At 40.7% G+C, this 16591-nt stretch overlaps 1 protein-coding gene across 1 annotated transcript in view; it reads left to right on the top strand.

Annotated features, from left to right (window-relative positions):
- PHKA2 (phosphorylase kinase regulatory subunit alpha 2) overlaps nucleotides 1-16591 on the top strand; it is a 47705-nt gene that overhangs the window by 9362 nt on the left and 21752 nt on the right. Inside the window, exons 7-19 of the mRNA XM_075033387.1 lie at nucleotides 964-1062; nucleotides 1391-1537; nucleotides 1771-1824; nucleotides 2382-2504; nucleotides 4524-4619; nucleotides 6035-6142; nucleotides 6854-6932; nucleotides 8991-9125; nucleotides 10514-10623; nucleotides 13339-13483; nucleotides 13934-14012; nucleotides 15306-15469; nucleotides 16130-16303. Coding sequence (XP_074889488.1) covers nucleotides 964-1062; nucleotides 1391-1537; nucleotides 1771-1824; nucleotides 2382-2504; nucleotides 4524-4619; nucleotides 6035-6142; nucleotides 6854-6932; nucleotides 8991-9125; nucleotides 10514-10623; nucleotides 13339-13483; nucleotides 13934-14012; nucleotides 15306-15469; nucleotides 16130-16303 — 1513 coding nt within the window. The remainder of the gene's footprint in view (nucleotides 1-963; nucleotides 1063-1390; nucleotides 1538-1770; nucleotides 1825-2381; nucleotides 2505-4523; nucleotides 4620-6034; nucleotides 6143-6853; nucleotides 6933-8990; nucleotides 9126-10513; nucleotides 10624-13338; nucleotides 13484-13933; nucleotides 14013-15305; nucleotides 15470-16129; nucleotides 16304-16591) is intronic.

Raw genomic sequence — 16591 nt, 5'->3', positions numbered from 1 at the left:
TCGGCTAGAGAGAGGCTCTGCAGAGCCAGTAAACCCATGTTTGTGAAGGAAGAAGAAAAATAGAGAATAAGGCAAGCCGCACCGTGCGATCCTTCCTTTGTCAGAGATTGACATCACCGTGAACCTGCAGGACAAAAATGGGCACGGAGCAACATTCAGTGCTACTGCAACCCTGTGAATCTGCGTTTCAGGGGAAAGCTCTGCTAGCCTGACTCCGGGTGTCCGGTCCTTGCTCTCCTCCTGCCGCATTCCCTGCGCGGTGCTGCACACCCTCCTTCTGCAAAGCCAGGCTTTGTAGCCTGCTAGGTTAAAGTAGGAGTGCCCAAATGGAGTCAGCGGATGGGCTGCTGATGTCTTCACTAGGCAAATGTGTTATGGCCGAGAGGCGTGGGATGTGATTCACCTGCTGACATGGAGCGTGGAGTGCCTTGGGTGGCTGTGCGGAGAGCAGACGTCTCGTTTCTCTGTCCCTTGGGAAGCGATAGTATGGGAGAGACAGCGATGCTTTCTTCTTGGGGCACTGGCCTCTGCTGATTCTGGGGTGCTGTGAGCAAGCCTTCCTCTTCGAACAGCCCTTCAGGAAGGAGGAGTGAAAGGCCACTGAAATGGGGGTTATTTTGGAATATAGGACAGAAGAAGCATTTTTTACTAAATACTTTAATATTTAGATATTATCTCAGTGGAAGCTCAGCTCCCAATTGTTTTGCATTGCCTTTAAATTGTAAGAAGGATCACCAGCACATCAGTCCTGTATCCTACTAGCAGAAAGACAGAAATAGTTACTTTCTCTAAAATATTGCCAAGCTTCCCTTTAAAGATGAAAAAATGTCTGTGGAGCAAACTTCTGTCTTACATAATTTACTTCAGAGGGTAAGCGCAGGTGCTAGGCTGTAAAGGTACTTAGCTTAAAAGGTATTTAATGATTTGGGGTTGTTGTTTGGTTTTGTTTTTTTTTTTTTGAAGGCTGCTTTGGAAGCAATTGATGAACTAGATCTTTTTGGAGCTCATGGAGGACACAAATCAGTGATTCATGTTCTGCCTGATGAAGTAGAACACTGTCAGGTAAAAATTAGCCTTCTGTTTCCTTTGCTAGGGAAAACCCCAGCACCCTTTTGTTTTTAAATGAAATATTGGTTAACTGAACCAAGAACTTAACGTAATAAGGATGACTTCAGCCATCTGCCATGCTTCAGCCATGCTGTTCACCCTGTTTCTAGTAGATCATGTAGAAGTGAGTGGTGTGAAGCATTCTCATTCTCAGTTAAAAATAATTATGCAATGAGTTCCCTGTCAGTTTGCAAATAGTATAGTCTATTCCGTTTGCACTTGACATAGTCTTGAAGTAGGCAAATTGTTTTACATCCCTCTCTTCTGTTCCTGTTTTGCTCAGTCTATTCTATACTCCATGTTGCCGAGGGCATCCACGTCAAAGGAGATAGATGCTGGCCTTCTCTCTATTATTTCTTACCCGGCTTTTGCAGTGGAGGATCTAAACCTTGTTAATGTAACCAAGAGTGAAATCATATCCAAATTGCAGGTAAGGATTTCCTTTATTCTCCTTCTCTTTCCCTTTGGAAAATAGAACCTCCCTTTCTCAACCAAAAATCCTGATTAAACAAGGGTTGCCAGACTTGGTTTGTCTGTGTGTGGAAGAGAGGGAGGAAGAATCCCTAAGTGACACTTAAAACTCAGCACGTACTTTTATGCTGATGTTAGTCTGTGAGGAAGAACAGTATGTGAAGATTTCTATAATTTTGTCTGTTTTTACAGGGCCGCTATGGCTGCTGTCGCTTTCTCCGAGATGGTTACAAGACACCCAGAGAGGTACTTCTGACGCATATTTTCAGTAGGCATTAGGAAGAATTTTATCTCTTGTTTATAGACTTTTTTTGGTCTCATTTACATGAAGGAGTGAAGTTCTGTATGGCTGTTAAGACATCTTAGTGGATTTGAAGGTAGTCCAGGCATCCACGCTAGAAATGACACATATCTGAAGGAGGCTAAGGGTTTGAAAAACAATTATTAAGGACAGAACTTAATTCATAATTCTGTAAGAAATTAACCCTTAAATAGGCTTATGGTGCCTAAGCGGAAGCAGTGTCTCTGAGGTGTCCCAAAATGTCTTTGAACTGAGGCAGAGCCAAGATTATTTGGGTGACACCTAGAGTCTGAGACTAGGAAGGGTTGATTTGTCTAGGGAATGATTAAATGAGTTTGAGACTGAATGTGAAAAAGAAGTCAAGAGACTGCGTGGGAACTATTTCTGGTGGTTTTATTGGTTTCTTGGTTTTAATCACTTGTATAAAATGGGCTGCCATTATGATTGGAATATGAGTGACTAATTTAGCACTGTGACTAAATGAGTATGATTGAATTTCTAGGATCCAAGCAGGCTGCACTATGATCCTGCTGAGCTCAAGCTCTTTGAGAATATTGAATGTGAGTGGCCGGTATTCTGGACATACTTGCTAATTGATGGAGTATTTAATGAGGACAAAATTCAGGTGAGGAAAGAAGAAATTACTTTCAATGGAGATGCAGAGCCATTTACCTGCAGTATTTTGTAGCTTTGCTCCATGTTTATTTTGGATATCAGTTGGATATCCCACCAGCAGGGTGGGAGTAGTCTTCAGCCAATCTCACCTTCTGGGGAGTTCGTGACGTGGTAGAGGCTGCAGTGTTGTGCACACTGGGACCTCTTTGCCCTCTCTACCAGGTTGAGTGGCTCCGTTAGCTGGTGTGGTGAAACTGGGCTGAACGGGGTTTATTTGCCTGGTTCTGTCTTACCACCAACCGTGATGCCCCTTTCCCAATTACTTCGGGGTAAGACCAACTTCTTTTTCCACTGACCTCTGTGGCTTGGCTGCTGAGAACAAGATTCATGGTACTTTCAGTCCTTTTGTATATTCAGGAAGATTTGGGGTTGGATTATGAGGAGCCATTCCATTTTCAGTAATTCCCTAAGTTACTTCATGCCTTTACTGTGTCAAGCATCCAGTGGTCAGGGGAGCTAAATTGATTGTAGCCCTCCAAAGGTTATAGTGGCACCTGGAGGGTATTGGTGAATTAAAGAGTGACAAGTAGCTGGGACTAAATGTATTCATACCAGGACTTCTGTAGGTTGGTGGCTTGAAGGAAGTAAAAAATACATGTGATTTAAAATTGCCTAGTATGCAGAGGGACAAGAGATTGCTAAATTTCATGCCTTAATAAATAAAATGGCATCAGAAACAAAACAGAGAATTTCTGATCAAAAAGCCCTCTTTCTGTACCAGATGTTGTAAATCAAGTGAAATACTTACTGACACTAGAAATATAAGTTGCTTTCCTGAATGCAGTAAAAATAGTCTGGTGAAGAGAGAAACAGCATTATTTCATGAGGGGGGAAATCAGACAGTTTACTGAAACTTCAGTCATGTCAATAAAATACCACTTCACAAAGCAGTATCTGGAACTTAGTTGGATTATCTGGGACGGTATGTTCCTGGTTGCCTTTATGGTGTGCAGACAGGCTGTGCTAGGGCATGGTCAGACCAGGCAATTGCTCTCAGTTCCCACCGTTTAAATATAGCTGAATGAGTCACTGAGACATGCAGGTGAGTGTCTAGTCTTCCCCAATTACTGCTGCAAACAAGTGGTTACAATGGCAGCAACTGTTGGAAAAAATAAGCACCCTGAGGACTCAAAAAGAGTGGAGAAAGACAGGATACTGAAAATATCAGTGTACCATAATATGAACCTGTTGGTACCTTATTTTGCGCAAGTTCCGCTGTACTCAGGAAGGGATAGCAGAAATAGGATTTCAGAGGCAGGTGCTGGTAGTGCCTGAATACAGCTTCCCTGTAAGTAAAAACTTGGAATGAGGTAGTTAAGAAATGGAACAAAATAAGGGATCTGGTAAAAAGAATATTAAATGTTCTATGTTTTGTACCAGCCTGGTATTCCTGTTCATAATATGTTGTCTAACAACACAAGAACAAGAAGATTTTCTGCTCAGTTAACTCGGATATTTTTAAACAGTTTAAATCTATTTTAAGTTTTCCATGGGGCAAATTTTTAAGTGAATCAGTTAAGAGAAACTGATTTTCCAGTCCTGCAAAGCAGAATTCAGAAAATCATAGACAAATGTGCATGGTAGAAAGCTAACAATTTATACACCTTATGCTTTTGTGGATATTGGCAGTCCTGACACGCATGTCACTGCATTGTCATCTGTTGCAAATTTCATGTAGGATTTGTTCCAGTGACTTCTTGATAGGAATATGTCAGAATTTTTGTACTGCAGCAGTGTGTTACAGATTAAAGATGGGTGTTCATGTCTCTGAGGCTGATAATACTGAGATGCTGGAACAGTCTCTGAGAATTTGAACCCTGATCTTCCATCAGCAAGTCATGATTCCCTGCCCCCCCCTTTGTTTTTTTTAAATGAACTTTCATTGGAAAAGTACTAGAACTTTAACTTCACTGTTTTGGTTTTGCTGACTGTAATGTGAATTCTCACTGTCTTTTAAAAATATTTCCAGGTACAAGAGTATAGAGAGGCTCTGGAAGGAATACTTATTAGAGAGAAGAATGGAATAGTGCTAATGCCTGAACTGTATGCAGTCCCTCCAGAAAAGGTATTGTGAAAATGCAGCATCCAGTTCAGCATGCAAAGTATAGATGCCAAGATGAATGTTGGTTTTATAGTTTTCTAGTTTTCCTGTAGCTGATAAATCTAAACCAGCAATGAAAAAAGACTACTGTACATTATCTGAAAACTAAAGAGACCTCTCACAGCTCCTACTGAGAAATGGTAAACTTCAGGCTTCCAGATGGTCACATTTTTTACTTGGGAATCTGGGTGCCTGCAGAAGTATTAGAGCAGGTCTAAAGTTTTAAATCCTTATAGCAAGACATATATTTAAGAAGCGCTGATGCTGACTTAGGAACTGAAGCTCACAGAAGAAATAAAGCATAGACTGCCCTGCCTGTCTAGTCTATTGATTGATTGCACTCATTCTTCTCCAGAGCTTGTATGTGAGAGAGAAACTGGTTTCAGATGGATTATGGTTTGGGCTGGGTTTTCTGTTTGTTATGTTTGGTTCCCCCCCGCCATCGCTGCTGTTACTGTTTACCTGATTCTCCCATTGTGACAGAGAAATTCAGATGAGCTGATGAGCTTATGTGCTCTTCCACGCTGTGTGCCTTTGTATCCCTCCCTGCCAACTTCTCCCACTCCAGACTTCTCAGCCCTCACTCACTAAGGGTGTGGAGCCTGCTGGGTTGGTCCGAGTTTGGGCAGGGAGTGTTGACAGCTGATGTCTTGCTCGCAGATCTGAGGTGGAAGCTCTGAATTGCCTTCCTAGTGGGAACAAGCGTGTAAGAGTTCAGAGCCTTCTTGTGAATTTTGGTATGATGATGATGATCTGATGAACGTGCCAAATAAACAGGGTGGATTTTGCCTGTCATTTATAAATTTTAAAACGGCTATGGTAAAGATGTTATCTAGGAGGGTTTTTCCTCTGCCCTCAATAGATCTGTATACTAAGGCAGTTTTTCTAAACTAATGAATCTACTCTTAATTTTTCCATTGACCATTCTTGCTAACACAGGAAAGGTGGAATAGCCTTCATTTTTGGAAAGCACCTTTACTTCAGGAAGCTAGGTAGACATCAGTGAAGTTGAAGTGTCATCTTGCAAGGGGTTGGAAAGCAGACACACAATTACCTACAAGCTGCCCAGAGGGAAGGCAGCAAAGTCGTGCTGAGAAGAAAGGGGAAGGGCTAACACCAAAGCTGTAATTGCATGCAGAGTCTCCATTCAACCTCCAGCTTCAAAGGGTAGGGCAGCGTATGAAAAGTAAGCATAGTTCTTGTCCCAGAAAACGTGCAGCCTTAAAAGTAAAATCAAGAGATCTCGATGTAATAATGTAGTAATAATGGCAGGTTAGAAAGGGTAGATGATAGATGGTATTTTTTTCAGATACTTCCATGTTATTGATTGTTCTTCACAACTTTAGCGTAATTTTTCTTGCATATGTGTTTGTTTTCAGGTTGACGAGGAGTATGAAAATCCTCACTCAGTGGATCGTGTCCCAGTGGGAAAGTTACCTCATCTTTGGGGCCAGTCATTGTATGTCCTTAGCTGCCTATTAGCAGAGGTAATTGTTTCTTGTATAATAGGTGAGCTTATATTTAATTTTGTTTTGAGATGGCTTCGCCTTTAAGTACAGTTTGGTTGACAGGCGGGGGACAATGTGTTTTCCAGTAGAAACATGTACATGAACCATGGAGGGGTGAGTCTGAGCCTTCAGGAGTGGTTTGGGGGTTATTTTGTATATAGATATGCAATTGTCTGTTTCTAATCAAGCTGAATAAGTTGTCAAATGGACTGGATATACGGTTAGGCTAGAGGAATATGCCCAGGCTGACCTGGCTGTCCCAGAGCTAGGATTTTGCACTGTTTCAGCTCCACTAGGCTACGCCCTAATCTATGGCGTACAATGCCTACAGGGTTGTCCCGTATTAGCCATGGACTTGTTAAAGGAACCACTGAATATCTCTGTGGAGCTACAAAAAAATTCACTGGCCTGGTGAAGTTGTGTCAGTTGCTGCAACTCTAAAATAGGAAATCTGAACATGCAGATTTTGTCAGTCATAACTATTTTCTTGTTGTTCCGAAAAATATTGCAGCCATTTTTTTAATTGAATGTACTACTTAATGGACGGGGTAAATAAACCAGGCTTTAAGTCCTGCTCTCCTGATAAAATATGAAAATGGGTTAAGGTTTCTTCTAGATGTCATCAGAAGCCTTTTACTTAATTTTTGTTTGCTTCATTTCTTTTTTTTCTTTCTTTTGCATTTATTCTAGGGATTTCTTGCTGCAGGTGAAATTGATCCCTTAAACAGGAGATTTTCCACTGGATTTAAACCTGATGTTGTGGTACAAGGTGAGGGAGTTTTTGGATCATTCTGGGTGAATTGGATTATGTGATGGCAAAGTCCCTACGTACAGGAGAGAAGAAAGACATGTTGAAAAGTAATGTGGATTTTTGCATGGGACCTAGATGCTTTGATGATACTGTGAGAAGGAGAAAGGGGTTGTTTGCCTAGCTGTCTTTTTCCGGGAGGGAAGATCAGGTTTAACAAAGTTTTTTTAAACAGTATTTCTTAAAATTTTAAGACCTGTCAGGGACTGGAGAGTGGCAAACTTAATCTTGTAGTGACCAGGAATATCTTGGTGGATTCTAGCAAGAAAGAGCAGGACTGACAGTGTTACCATAAATTGGTACTTCAGAAACTCTAAGACTCGATTTTGGAATTTTAGAAAGCAGGCATTCTTTATTGCAGCACTGGGTGCATGGGAGATTGCTCCACCTGTCATGCACACCAATTCTTTCAACAGTTGTGATTATATACAAAATGGATGTACATATTCATTACTTTTTTGCTGGAAGTAATTAACAAATTCATCTGAATTCCAGGAACTCATTAATATAGGTAAATGTCCTTGGTGCAGGCGTGCTCGAGATCTTTGGTGTCTTCAAGGTTGTCTGGTGGTCTTCGATAGTCTTCCTCACTTGTCTGCTAGTTCACCCTCTTCTAGTGATTCTGTGCAGTGGGACACTAAAGAATGTTCATTAGTAACTCTAATATCTGTCTTTTCTTGATTTTTCATTCTTTTAACACAAGCCATATTGACGCTTTTAAGCTAAATTATTTAAAAGGGCCTAAGGTTCTCATCTTCCCAGGGAATTGCAAGGTCGCCCAAAAGCAATTTCCTCTAGTATCTTATACGTTTTGCAACATACAGGTTTTCTTATCCACTGCTAGTCAGCATAACAAGGCCACTCTGTTCTTCTCTCAACATGAGATGTAAAGCATCTTGTATCAACAGGAGACGGGTCGGTTTAGTTAGGTTTCTGTGCAGCCCCTTTTCAGAGGAACCGGGGACCAACGAGTGTGGAGGATCTCTGTACGCAGAGGTGAGGCAGCCAGACTTACGGCTGTCTTTTGGGTGCTGCAGGGAGTGGCTTCTTTAGTCAATGCAGGAACAGCCAAAACCAGAAAATTCAGTAGAGGGCAAACACCATCTGATCAGGGCTTAAAGGCTTTTCAAGGGCCTGTACTGCTCTGGAGAAGCAGCCAGCTCGTTTATCAGGAGCAGCCTTTGTCAATGGTACTGTGACCTGGGCAGGTGCTTGTTTACCCCCTGTTGGTGTCTCATGGGGGTGGCATTTTCTTATTCTGAAGCGTTTAATTTCTAGTAGGAGTAGAAATGCTTGCTTATTTTTAGCATTCTTTGACAAGTATTTATAATGCAGAGAAGAATACTGAATTATTAGTCCCAAACCGGTAAGCCACCTAACATGGGCAAAACCTCAAGCAGGACAAGAGGTGGGATTAGGGTGCGGACTGTAAATTCCTCTGATTTGGGGACTTCTTTTCCCCCCCTGCTACCTCGTGCCATTTTACGGTCTCTCTAACATTTATTGCTCTACAAGTTACAGCACCTGTTCCCCATTGACTCGGGTGTGGTGTTATAGTGTGCTGTATTAAAACAACAAAGATTTTCAATCCGTGTTTCCCCTTATTTTATGGGGGACAAGCCCTATCTGCTAGCAGAGACTGCATGATTCAAACTAGTGGTACAGAAAGAAAACAAAAGAAACTGATAAAGCCCCAGAGAACCTGGTCTAACCTCAGAGCTGACCCTGCTTTGAGCAGGAGGTTGGAGTAGAGACCTCGTGAGGACCCTTCCAACTTAAATTACCCTGTGGTCCAAGGTGGACAAGGATGGCAAGACATGTTGAGAAGCAGAGAGCCAAAATCTGTTTGATGCCCTCTTGGTATACCTTTTGATCTCACGGGCTCATAAGTTAAGAAAGTGAGGTCTTTGTGCCTTTTTAGTCAACTAAATGCGTTAGTTGAGAGGTGACGGTAGAGACAGTCAGTTAAAAAGAGTAGAACATTGTTTCTTACTAGGGTTTTTGTTTTCTGTTACGCAGTAACTGTTTTGGCAGAATCTAATCAAGTTAAGAATCTCTTGCAAGAACATGGAATCAATGTTCAGAGCATCGCTGATATCCATCCGCTCAGAGTGCAGCCAGCTCGCATCCTGAGTAACCTCTACACCATGCTGGGTAGGTATTTGAACATGGAAGCCTCGCTCAACTGCTGTGCAAGGTATTTTTTAAGGGTGGTGTTTTGTGTTTTGTTTTTTTCTTGCTTCACATTGTCTCAATTTCTTTGATCTAATTTCTTTTATTTAAATCAATTTCTTTGATTTAAAATGCATTTGTGCAAAGAAGCTTGACAAAATTAGAACTTCTGTCTTAAATAAGGGACTCCAACAGGGGAAAAAAATTTGCCTTATTAGAAAAGGTGGCCAAAATAAAAGTTTCCCTGTGCCCTTGGAGTTAGGCAAGAGCTGACTCTTTTCTTGTCCTGCAGGAAAAACTTCCACAGAGAAACCGGCTTTAGAAAAAATGCCTGGAAAAACACAGAAAAAAATCAAATGTTTTTCCTTTCAGAAGTCAGAGTACTTCTGGTTTAAGACTGGAAACTCAGTAATGTCGTTGCCATTCTACCAGCGGACAGCCTGGGAAGTTTTCTGCTCCAAATCAGGGAAGCCGTGCTGCTATCAGACATCTTTGGGCTGTCAGGTTCTTGCTAATGTTCCTTCTAATCCTGAGCTGAGCTGCGCTGCTAAGCCTTCAAATAAGTCTTATAAAGTGTGCCCTATATATGGAGAAGGGAAATTGCATGTGCTGCTTTTGGGAAAGAATCTGTCTCTTTACCACGAAGAACTTTTAACGAATGAAACATTTGGAGGGCTTTGCTGAAGCTTACATTTATTTCATAATAATTCATAATAGCTTTCTCTCACTAGTGGGGGGGTGAGTAGGATGATTTGACACATTGGTGTATTGTTTTTAACAGTGACTTCTTTGGGAACGTTCACAGTGGTATTTTTTCAGGCACATGGTTGTTTGGCTCATATTCCTTGTCAGACAGATTGAAGTCAGCTCCTGGCTGTTAGAACAAAGGGTGCAGTGCAGATCATCTGCTAATAAGCTCTGCTGAGAAAAGTGGAGCTTATTAGCCTGGTGAAAAGAATGAAAATCTGTCTTTGTATTTGGATGTACTTTGTATTTGGATTTAGCCTTCTGTGGGCAAGAATTTTTACAGTTCTGCAGTGAAAGCACTGCAGTTTTCTGTTTCACGTTGATGGCCTTGTTTCTGAAAGGGCATATGCCTGTCCTTCTTGGTGGTGAAGCTTTGGGTGCTGAGCAATGACTATAATTAAAAGACCCAATCCCATGGTCAGTGAAGCCAAAATTTTTATTTTTAATCAGGCCTTTGAAGAACTGGTTGCTACAATGGACCAGTCTGTAGCATCTCACTCTGTCATCTGTCTTCTGCCTTGCTGATATCAATGAAGTAGATCTCCTTGTCTAAAATGGTGGTTGTGGAAAACCACACAGGAAATGTTAGGTGAGACATCTTATTCTTTCTTTTTTCTTCACAGGCCGGAACAAGAACATGAAATTAAGTGGACGGCCACACCGACATATTGGAGTGTTAGGCACGTCCAAGCTGTATGTGATAAGAAATCAAATATTTGCTTTTACCCCTCAGGTGAGCATGTGAAGCTGGCAGGGAAATCACTACTTAGTTAATGGCTAATTGTTAGTGAAGCACTTTGCTTTAATGTGCTGTCACTCTACTTTAGATGGAGCAGGGCTGATAAAGCAGATGTGGTTTGCTTTGTGGGGTTTTCCAGAGTGTTGGATGATCAGCATGGCAGGAGTGCTGATAAATCTCTCTTCTGTCATACAGAGTCTGCCACCTTTGGCTTCTGGCTTAGGAGAACACAGCAAATCAATAGTACAAAGTTGTTACTGATCTCTGCCTGAACCAACATTCTAGCTAATGAAATAGTTTCTCCAGAAATAGGTCACTTAATATACCTTTCTACTGATTGCTTTGATGAAAAATTTAGTTTCACCTAAGCGTGCCAAGTACTGTAACCCCCAAGCAATTCAGTTGTAATCTTTTCATTATATTGTTGAAAGGGTCAATAGTGCTGAGAAAGGGATGTTCTGTTGTTTTCTGTTTAGTGCTTTTTTCAATGTAGCTGAAAGTTTGGATCCTGCCAGAATTAATGGCTGTTATTTATACATTTAATGAAATGCAACTCACTTATTCCTGTAGACTTATTCTAGCAGTTGGTACTAGAAGGCCAAGGGGTCACCTACTCTAAACATGTGCAACTGAAGCAGGATAAAGAATGCTCACACCCTCCTAAATAGATGTTTGACTAATGTAGTCTTTAAATTCCAGTGGAAGACATTCAGTGGACTCCATAGGTGGCTTCTGTAGTGCTTCATAATATCCAAACAATATGAGATATGCTGCAAAAAAATGTGGATCCCTTCCCATTCTTCCCCATATCAATTGATCACAAGCAGCTTTATAACAGATTATTTGTTGTGTTGTTCCCCCACACCAATTTTGACTTTGCAAATTAGGGAAAAAATTCCTTAGTGGTGATTTTTTTTCAAAATATCTCTTTGTCCATATCTTACTATGTAAGTAGGACCCAATATTCCAGCTGAAATCTTGCCATGTATCAAGTATGTATTAATGTATTCCAGAATGGCATTTGTCTTTGCATTAGCAACACACTGGCAGTTCCTGTTTATTCCGTGTTTGACTAAAACCTCCATAACATTTTCTGTTGTACTTTGTAGCCAGACATTTCCCCCTGACATTTTTCTGAGGGGGGTGGAATTAATGTTTAATTTCACCTTCCTAATGTTAGCTATTAAATCATCTGTGTTGATCTTGACTAATGTCCACAAATTTTGTGGTTTTGTCATTTGTATTTCATCTTGTTATCTAATGAAAACATCGATGAGGTGTGGGGCAAAGGCTGACCCCTTTTAGATACCCCTCTAATTCTGAAAAAAATAGTTAATAACTACCTTTTGAGAACAATTTTTCAAGCAGCTCTGCCTCCTTGGGTGTTTTTTCTTCGGCTCACTAGTGTGAAAATTTGCAAAAGTTGAGAGATGTCAGCCACCTTCTTGTACCTATCACCTAGTTGCCCCCAAAGAAGGAAATCGGACTTGTTTGCTGAGATTGGTTTTTGATATGACTGTTGGGCCATCTTGCTTTATCATTTTGTAGTTATCTTGGCAGTCTCAAACTGGCTTTGTTTTCCTGTGCTTTCAGGCACTAAAATTTGCTTGACTGGTCTATGTGATCCTGGCTCTTCCTTTTTAAAGACAGGCAGTGTGTTTGCTTCTCTCTGGATTTCTGGGACTTCTTCCTGAATTATCAAAACTAATTGCAAGTGGCTCAGGGATTGTTTTGGCTAGTTCCTTAAGTTCTATGAAGTAATTTCTCTGGACTTCGCCAGCTTGAATTTATGTGCTCTTTAACCTTTTCTTCCCATACTGAGGCTGGACTCGTATCGCTTTGCATTACAGGTCATAATTTGCTACTTTTCTTCTGTCAATAAAAACAGCATAGAATGCTTCAGCTTGTCTGTATCCTCTCTTCCTACTGCCTTTCTTTCTTTATTAACAGACCTACAGTTTCTGTGTTTCCCTATTACTTCTGATGCGTTTACAGGATGTTTTCTCCTTGACCACTATGTGTCTTACTAATTGATGTTTATTCTATATTCCAGCCTCCTTTTTCCACCCCTCCCCAAGACTTATGTGATTCCTTAACTTTTGTTGTGGCTGCTTTGACATACTTTCTATTGTTTGTCCAGCTTTTTTGGTTTCTAGCTCCTGAAGCATCCAGAATAGTCTCTTACTGTGGTTCTTGGCTTTCCTCTGTAGTGGGAACAGCACATTTTACAATTGTACATTTTATGTACCTTTTTTCCACAGTAACTGCCAGCTTCTCTGTATTCTGCTTGACTTTCAGATTGTTCCCAAGAGACATACAGTTACTAGTTCCCAGTCCCCAGCATGCACTTACAACTATTCATTGTTTTTGTTGCTATCATTAGTTTTCTCTTTCACGTCTAGAGTGCTTCCAGATCATAGGTTACTGTATTTCATCATTGGGAAGATTCTACTTCATGGGTGTGATTGTCTGCTTTTTATTTATGTGGCTTGCTTCTTTCATGGTCAGCCTACAAGTGTAAGGAAATAGACTCTGCACAAGCATGGGTTTCTTTTCCACAGTCTCAAGCCTTGTTAGATTAATTCATGCAGTTTGTTTTGTGGTCAAGAATAGCTCATATGGCTTTGGTGAATGATTTAAGGGAGGAAATAGGAAAAAGTAAGGAGAGCACCGACAGCTACTCATATGCCATATTTCTCTGTTCTCTAGTTTACTGACCAGCATCACTTCTATCTGGCTTTAGACAATCAGATGATTGTGGAGATGCTTAAGACAGAGCTGGCTTACCTAACTTCTTGTTGGAGGATGACAGGGAGACCAACTCTGACATTTCCCATCACCCACACAATGCTTGGTAAACTTAATTTTCTCTGTTTCAAGTGGAGTAGCTCCCCTTACTGCAGAGGAGTAGGATGGAACTCGGTTTGAGAGGAGGCAGGTGGCATGACTGTTTCAACATCTGAGTTTTAACACCAAAAGTACAGTGTAACTTTCTCAAGTATATGCTGAATTGGTACTACTTCATTTTGGTTTTACTCCCCCTTTATATCCTTGCATCTCCCCATTGTATCCATACTATTTTTGTCCAAAGAAATTTGATAGAAAACCCTTTGAAACTTGTAGGGTGGGTTGGGTTTTGTTTGTTTGGGGTTTTTTGAATAAGCTAGTATTGATAGTAGTTGTGAGTTCTGTTTTAGATTTGTCTAATTTTCTTTGTAGAGAACACCCAGTGATACAGTTTATTTGGACATGATAATTTAAGAACATGTTGGTAAGCTTCAACTCTTCCATTATTCTTTTTTAGTTGATGATGGTACTGACATTCATCCAGCAGTTCTTGCCACCATAAGAAAATTAGAGGATGGTTATTTTGGAGGTGCAAGGTAATGTCAGAACCCTCAGATGGGTCTCTCCATGATTTTTTTTAATTAAATCCTATACAAGCCTCAGTTTTGAACTTGTGATAGTGCACAGATCTTGTACTGGAACTCTGCAGAGAGAGAAGTTTCAGCTTTATTATGTGGCAATGAGATGGTAGCTGGACCTCAGATGCAATGTGAAAGATCTGTCTCCCAAGAGGTGTACCATCTCTGACTGCCATTAATGGATAAGGAAAAACAAATGTCAGACCTCTGGAAGTACAAAAATTTGGTCTTGGCTGGGCTTCTGTTTTTAAGAAGTAATTATCTTTCACAGTTATTGGACATGTTTTAAACATGTAATTCATGTAGTACTTAAGCTTACATGTTCCATTTATCTACATACAAAAGCAATTTAATATGATGCTACAGTAACTCCCTTTTTGCTTGCCTACCCTCAATCAGTACCTTCCTCTGACAATCAGATGTGCTTTCTGTTTGTCCTGGTTTCAGCTGGAATAAAGTTAGTTTTATTCCTAGTAACTGGTATAGTGCTGCGTTCTGGATTTAGGATGAGAATAATGTTGGTAACAAACTGACGTTTTAGTTGTTGCTAAGCAGTGTTTATACTAAATCAAGGACTTTTCAGCTTCTCGTACTGTCCTGCCAGTGGAGGCTGGAGGGGCACGAGAAACTGGGAGGGGAAAGAGCAAGGACAGCTGACCCAAACTGGCCAAAGGGGTATTCCATACCGTGTGACGTCATGCCCAGTGTATAAACTGGGGGGAGTTGGCCAGGGGACACTGTGGCTCAGAGACTGGCTGGGCACTGGTCAGCAGGTGATGACCACATCATAATAATAATAATAATAATAATAATAATTTCCTTTTCTGTCCCATTAAACTGTCTTTATCTGAACCCCTCACTCCCCACCCCCCCACCCAGTGGGATGGGGGAGAGAATGGGGGGGAGTAAAACTTGTGGGTTGAGATAAAGACAGTTTAATAGGACAGAGAAGAAGGGGAAAATAATAATAATTCATAGAATATGCAAAACAAGTGATGCACAATACAGTTGCTCACCACCCACTGACCAGTGCCCAGCCAATCCCTGAGCCATGGTGTCCCCTGGCCAACTCCCCAGGGAGTTACTTTTTTTTTTTTCTCAGTTATCAGTATCTGCTCTTTTGTAGTTACCAAAGGTAGATTTAACAGTAGGTCTTGTAAATTTTGGAGGAGTTGCTGAAAGCTCAGTGAGCATTAATCAGTATCAAAATGGTGGATGTTAACGCTGTTTGGCACACGTTCCTGTTTGCAGGGTGAAGATAGGCAAGCTATCAGAATTTCTTACCACCTCTTTTCATACATATCTGAGCTTCCTGGATCCAGACTGTGATGTAAAACTGTTTGATGACCCTAAGGAAGGCCGTAATAGTCCTGACAGTGAATATGGAGGCTATCCAGCAGATTTCTGTGAAAGCGGTAGTGTTTTTTCATGCTTCAGTTTTTTTCTCTGTCAAGTTCTATCAGCACAGAGAGCACAGAGTCTGTTTTGTGCACAGTTGACAGTCATTCAGGTTTCTCATGCATCAGTCTGAGGACAGGACCTGCATGTCTTAAGTTGGAGAGGGAATTTGTGTGTATTATTTCTGTGTTCATAGTATGGCATTGACTAGCAACTGCTGCAGTAAAGCTGAGTCTGAAGAGTCAGCAGATGAGTGTGTGTGTGTGTGTGTGTGGAAGAGGCTGGAGAGAGGAAGAGTCTCTGACGAGTCGTAGACAAGAGCTTGTGTGGAAGACCTGATAGAATCATAGTTTGGAATAATTTAGTTTGGAAAAGACCTTTAAGATCATCAAGTCCAAACATGATTTGTGGAATACCAGCAAGATAAAAATCCTTTTGCTTCCTTTCAAAGGGAAGAACAACTTCTTAATGTAACTGTTTTCAAAGTGTCAAAAACAGATTTATTTTTTTTTTCCTTTCCAATTTGTTCAGCTTAAAAATCTCTTGCTTATGGTAGTCTTCTATTTTTGTGTGCCCTTCTATATAAGCAAGAATAGAGTGGTATGTTTGAAAAAAGGCACTGATAAATTATGATTTTTACCTTTAATAAACCTTTTCTTTTATGTATGTCACACTAGAAAGCCAGGATGAGCTGGATCAGTATATAAATGATGTCCTGCAGAGTACAGCACTGAAGTCATACCTGCCTCCAACTTCAAAGACTGCAAATCAACCACCTGTGTTCAGTGCAAACCATTCCACGAAAGAGATACTGTCAATAATGGCAAAGACAAAGGGCTTGGAGGTTCCAGGTATTTCTCCCTGTTACTTATTTAGTGATAATAATAGAAAACCTGTTTTTGGATAAGTTCAGGTATTTCAAAATTTTGCCATTTAAAAAGAACTGGTGGCATGAGTATGTTGTAGTTATCAAGAAATAAGAATGACTGTGAAGCTGTTACTCTCGTGTTCCCACAGTATCCATGTCTTGGTGTATACATAAATAACCTGCTATGAAACTTGACATTCAAAGTTAATGTTATGGAAGCTGCTACAGCTTCTCAGTTGGGTAGAATTTTAGAACCTGAGGCAGTGAATTC

Source organism: Buteo buteo, chromosome 8, assembly GCF_964188355.1.
Source record: "Buteo buteo chromosome 8, bButBut1.hap1.1, whole genome shotgun sequence".
In the NCBI taxonomy this organism is placed as follows: domain Eukaryota; kingdom Metazoa; phylum Chordata; class Aves; order Accipitriformes; family Accipitridae; genus Buteo; species Buteo buteo.
The sequence above is the reverse complement of the archived record's forward strand: the minus strand, read 5'-3'. Positions and strand labels throughout refer to the sequence as shown.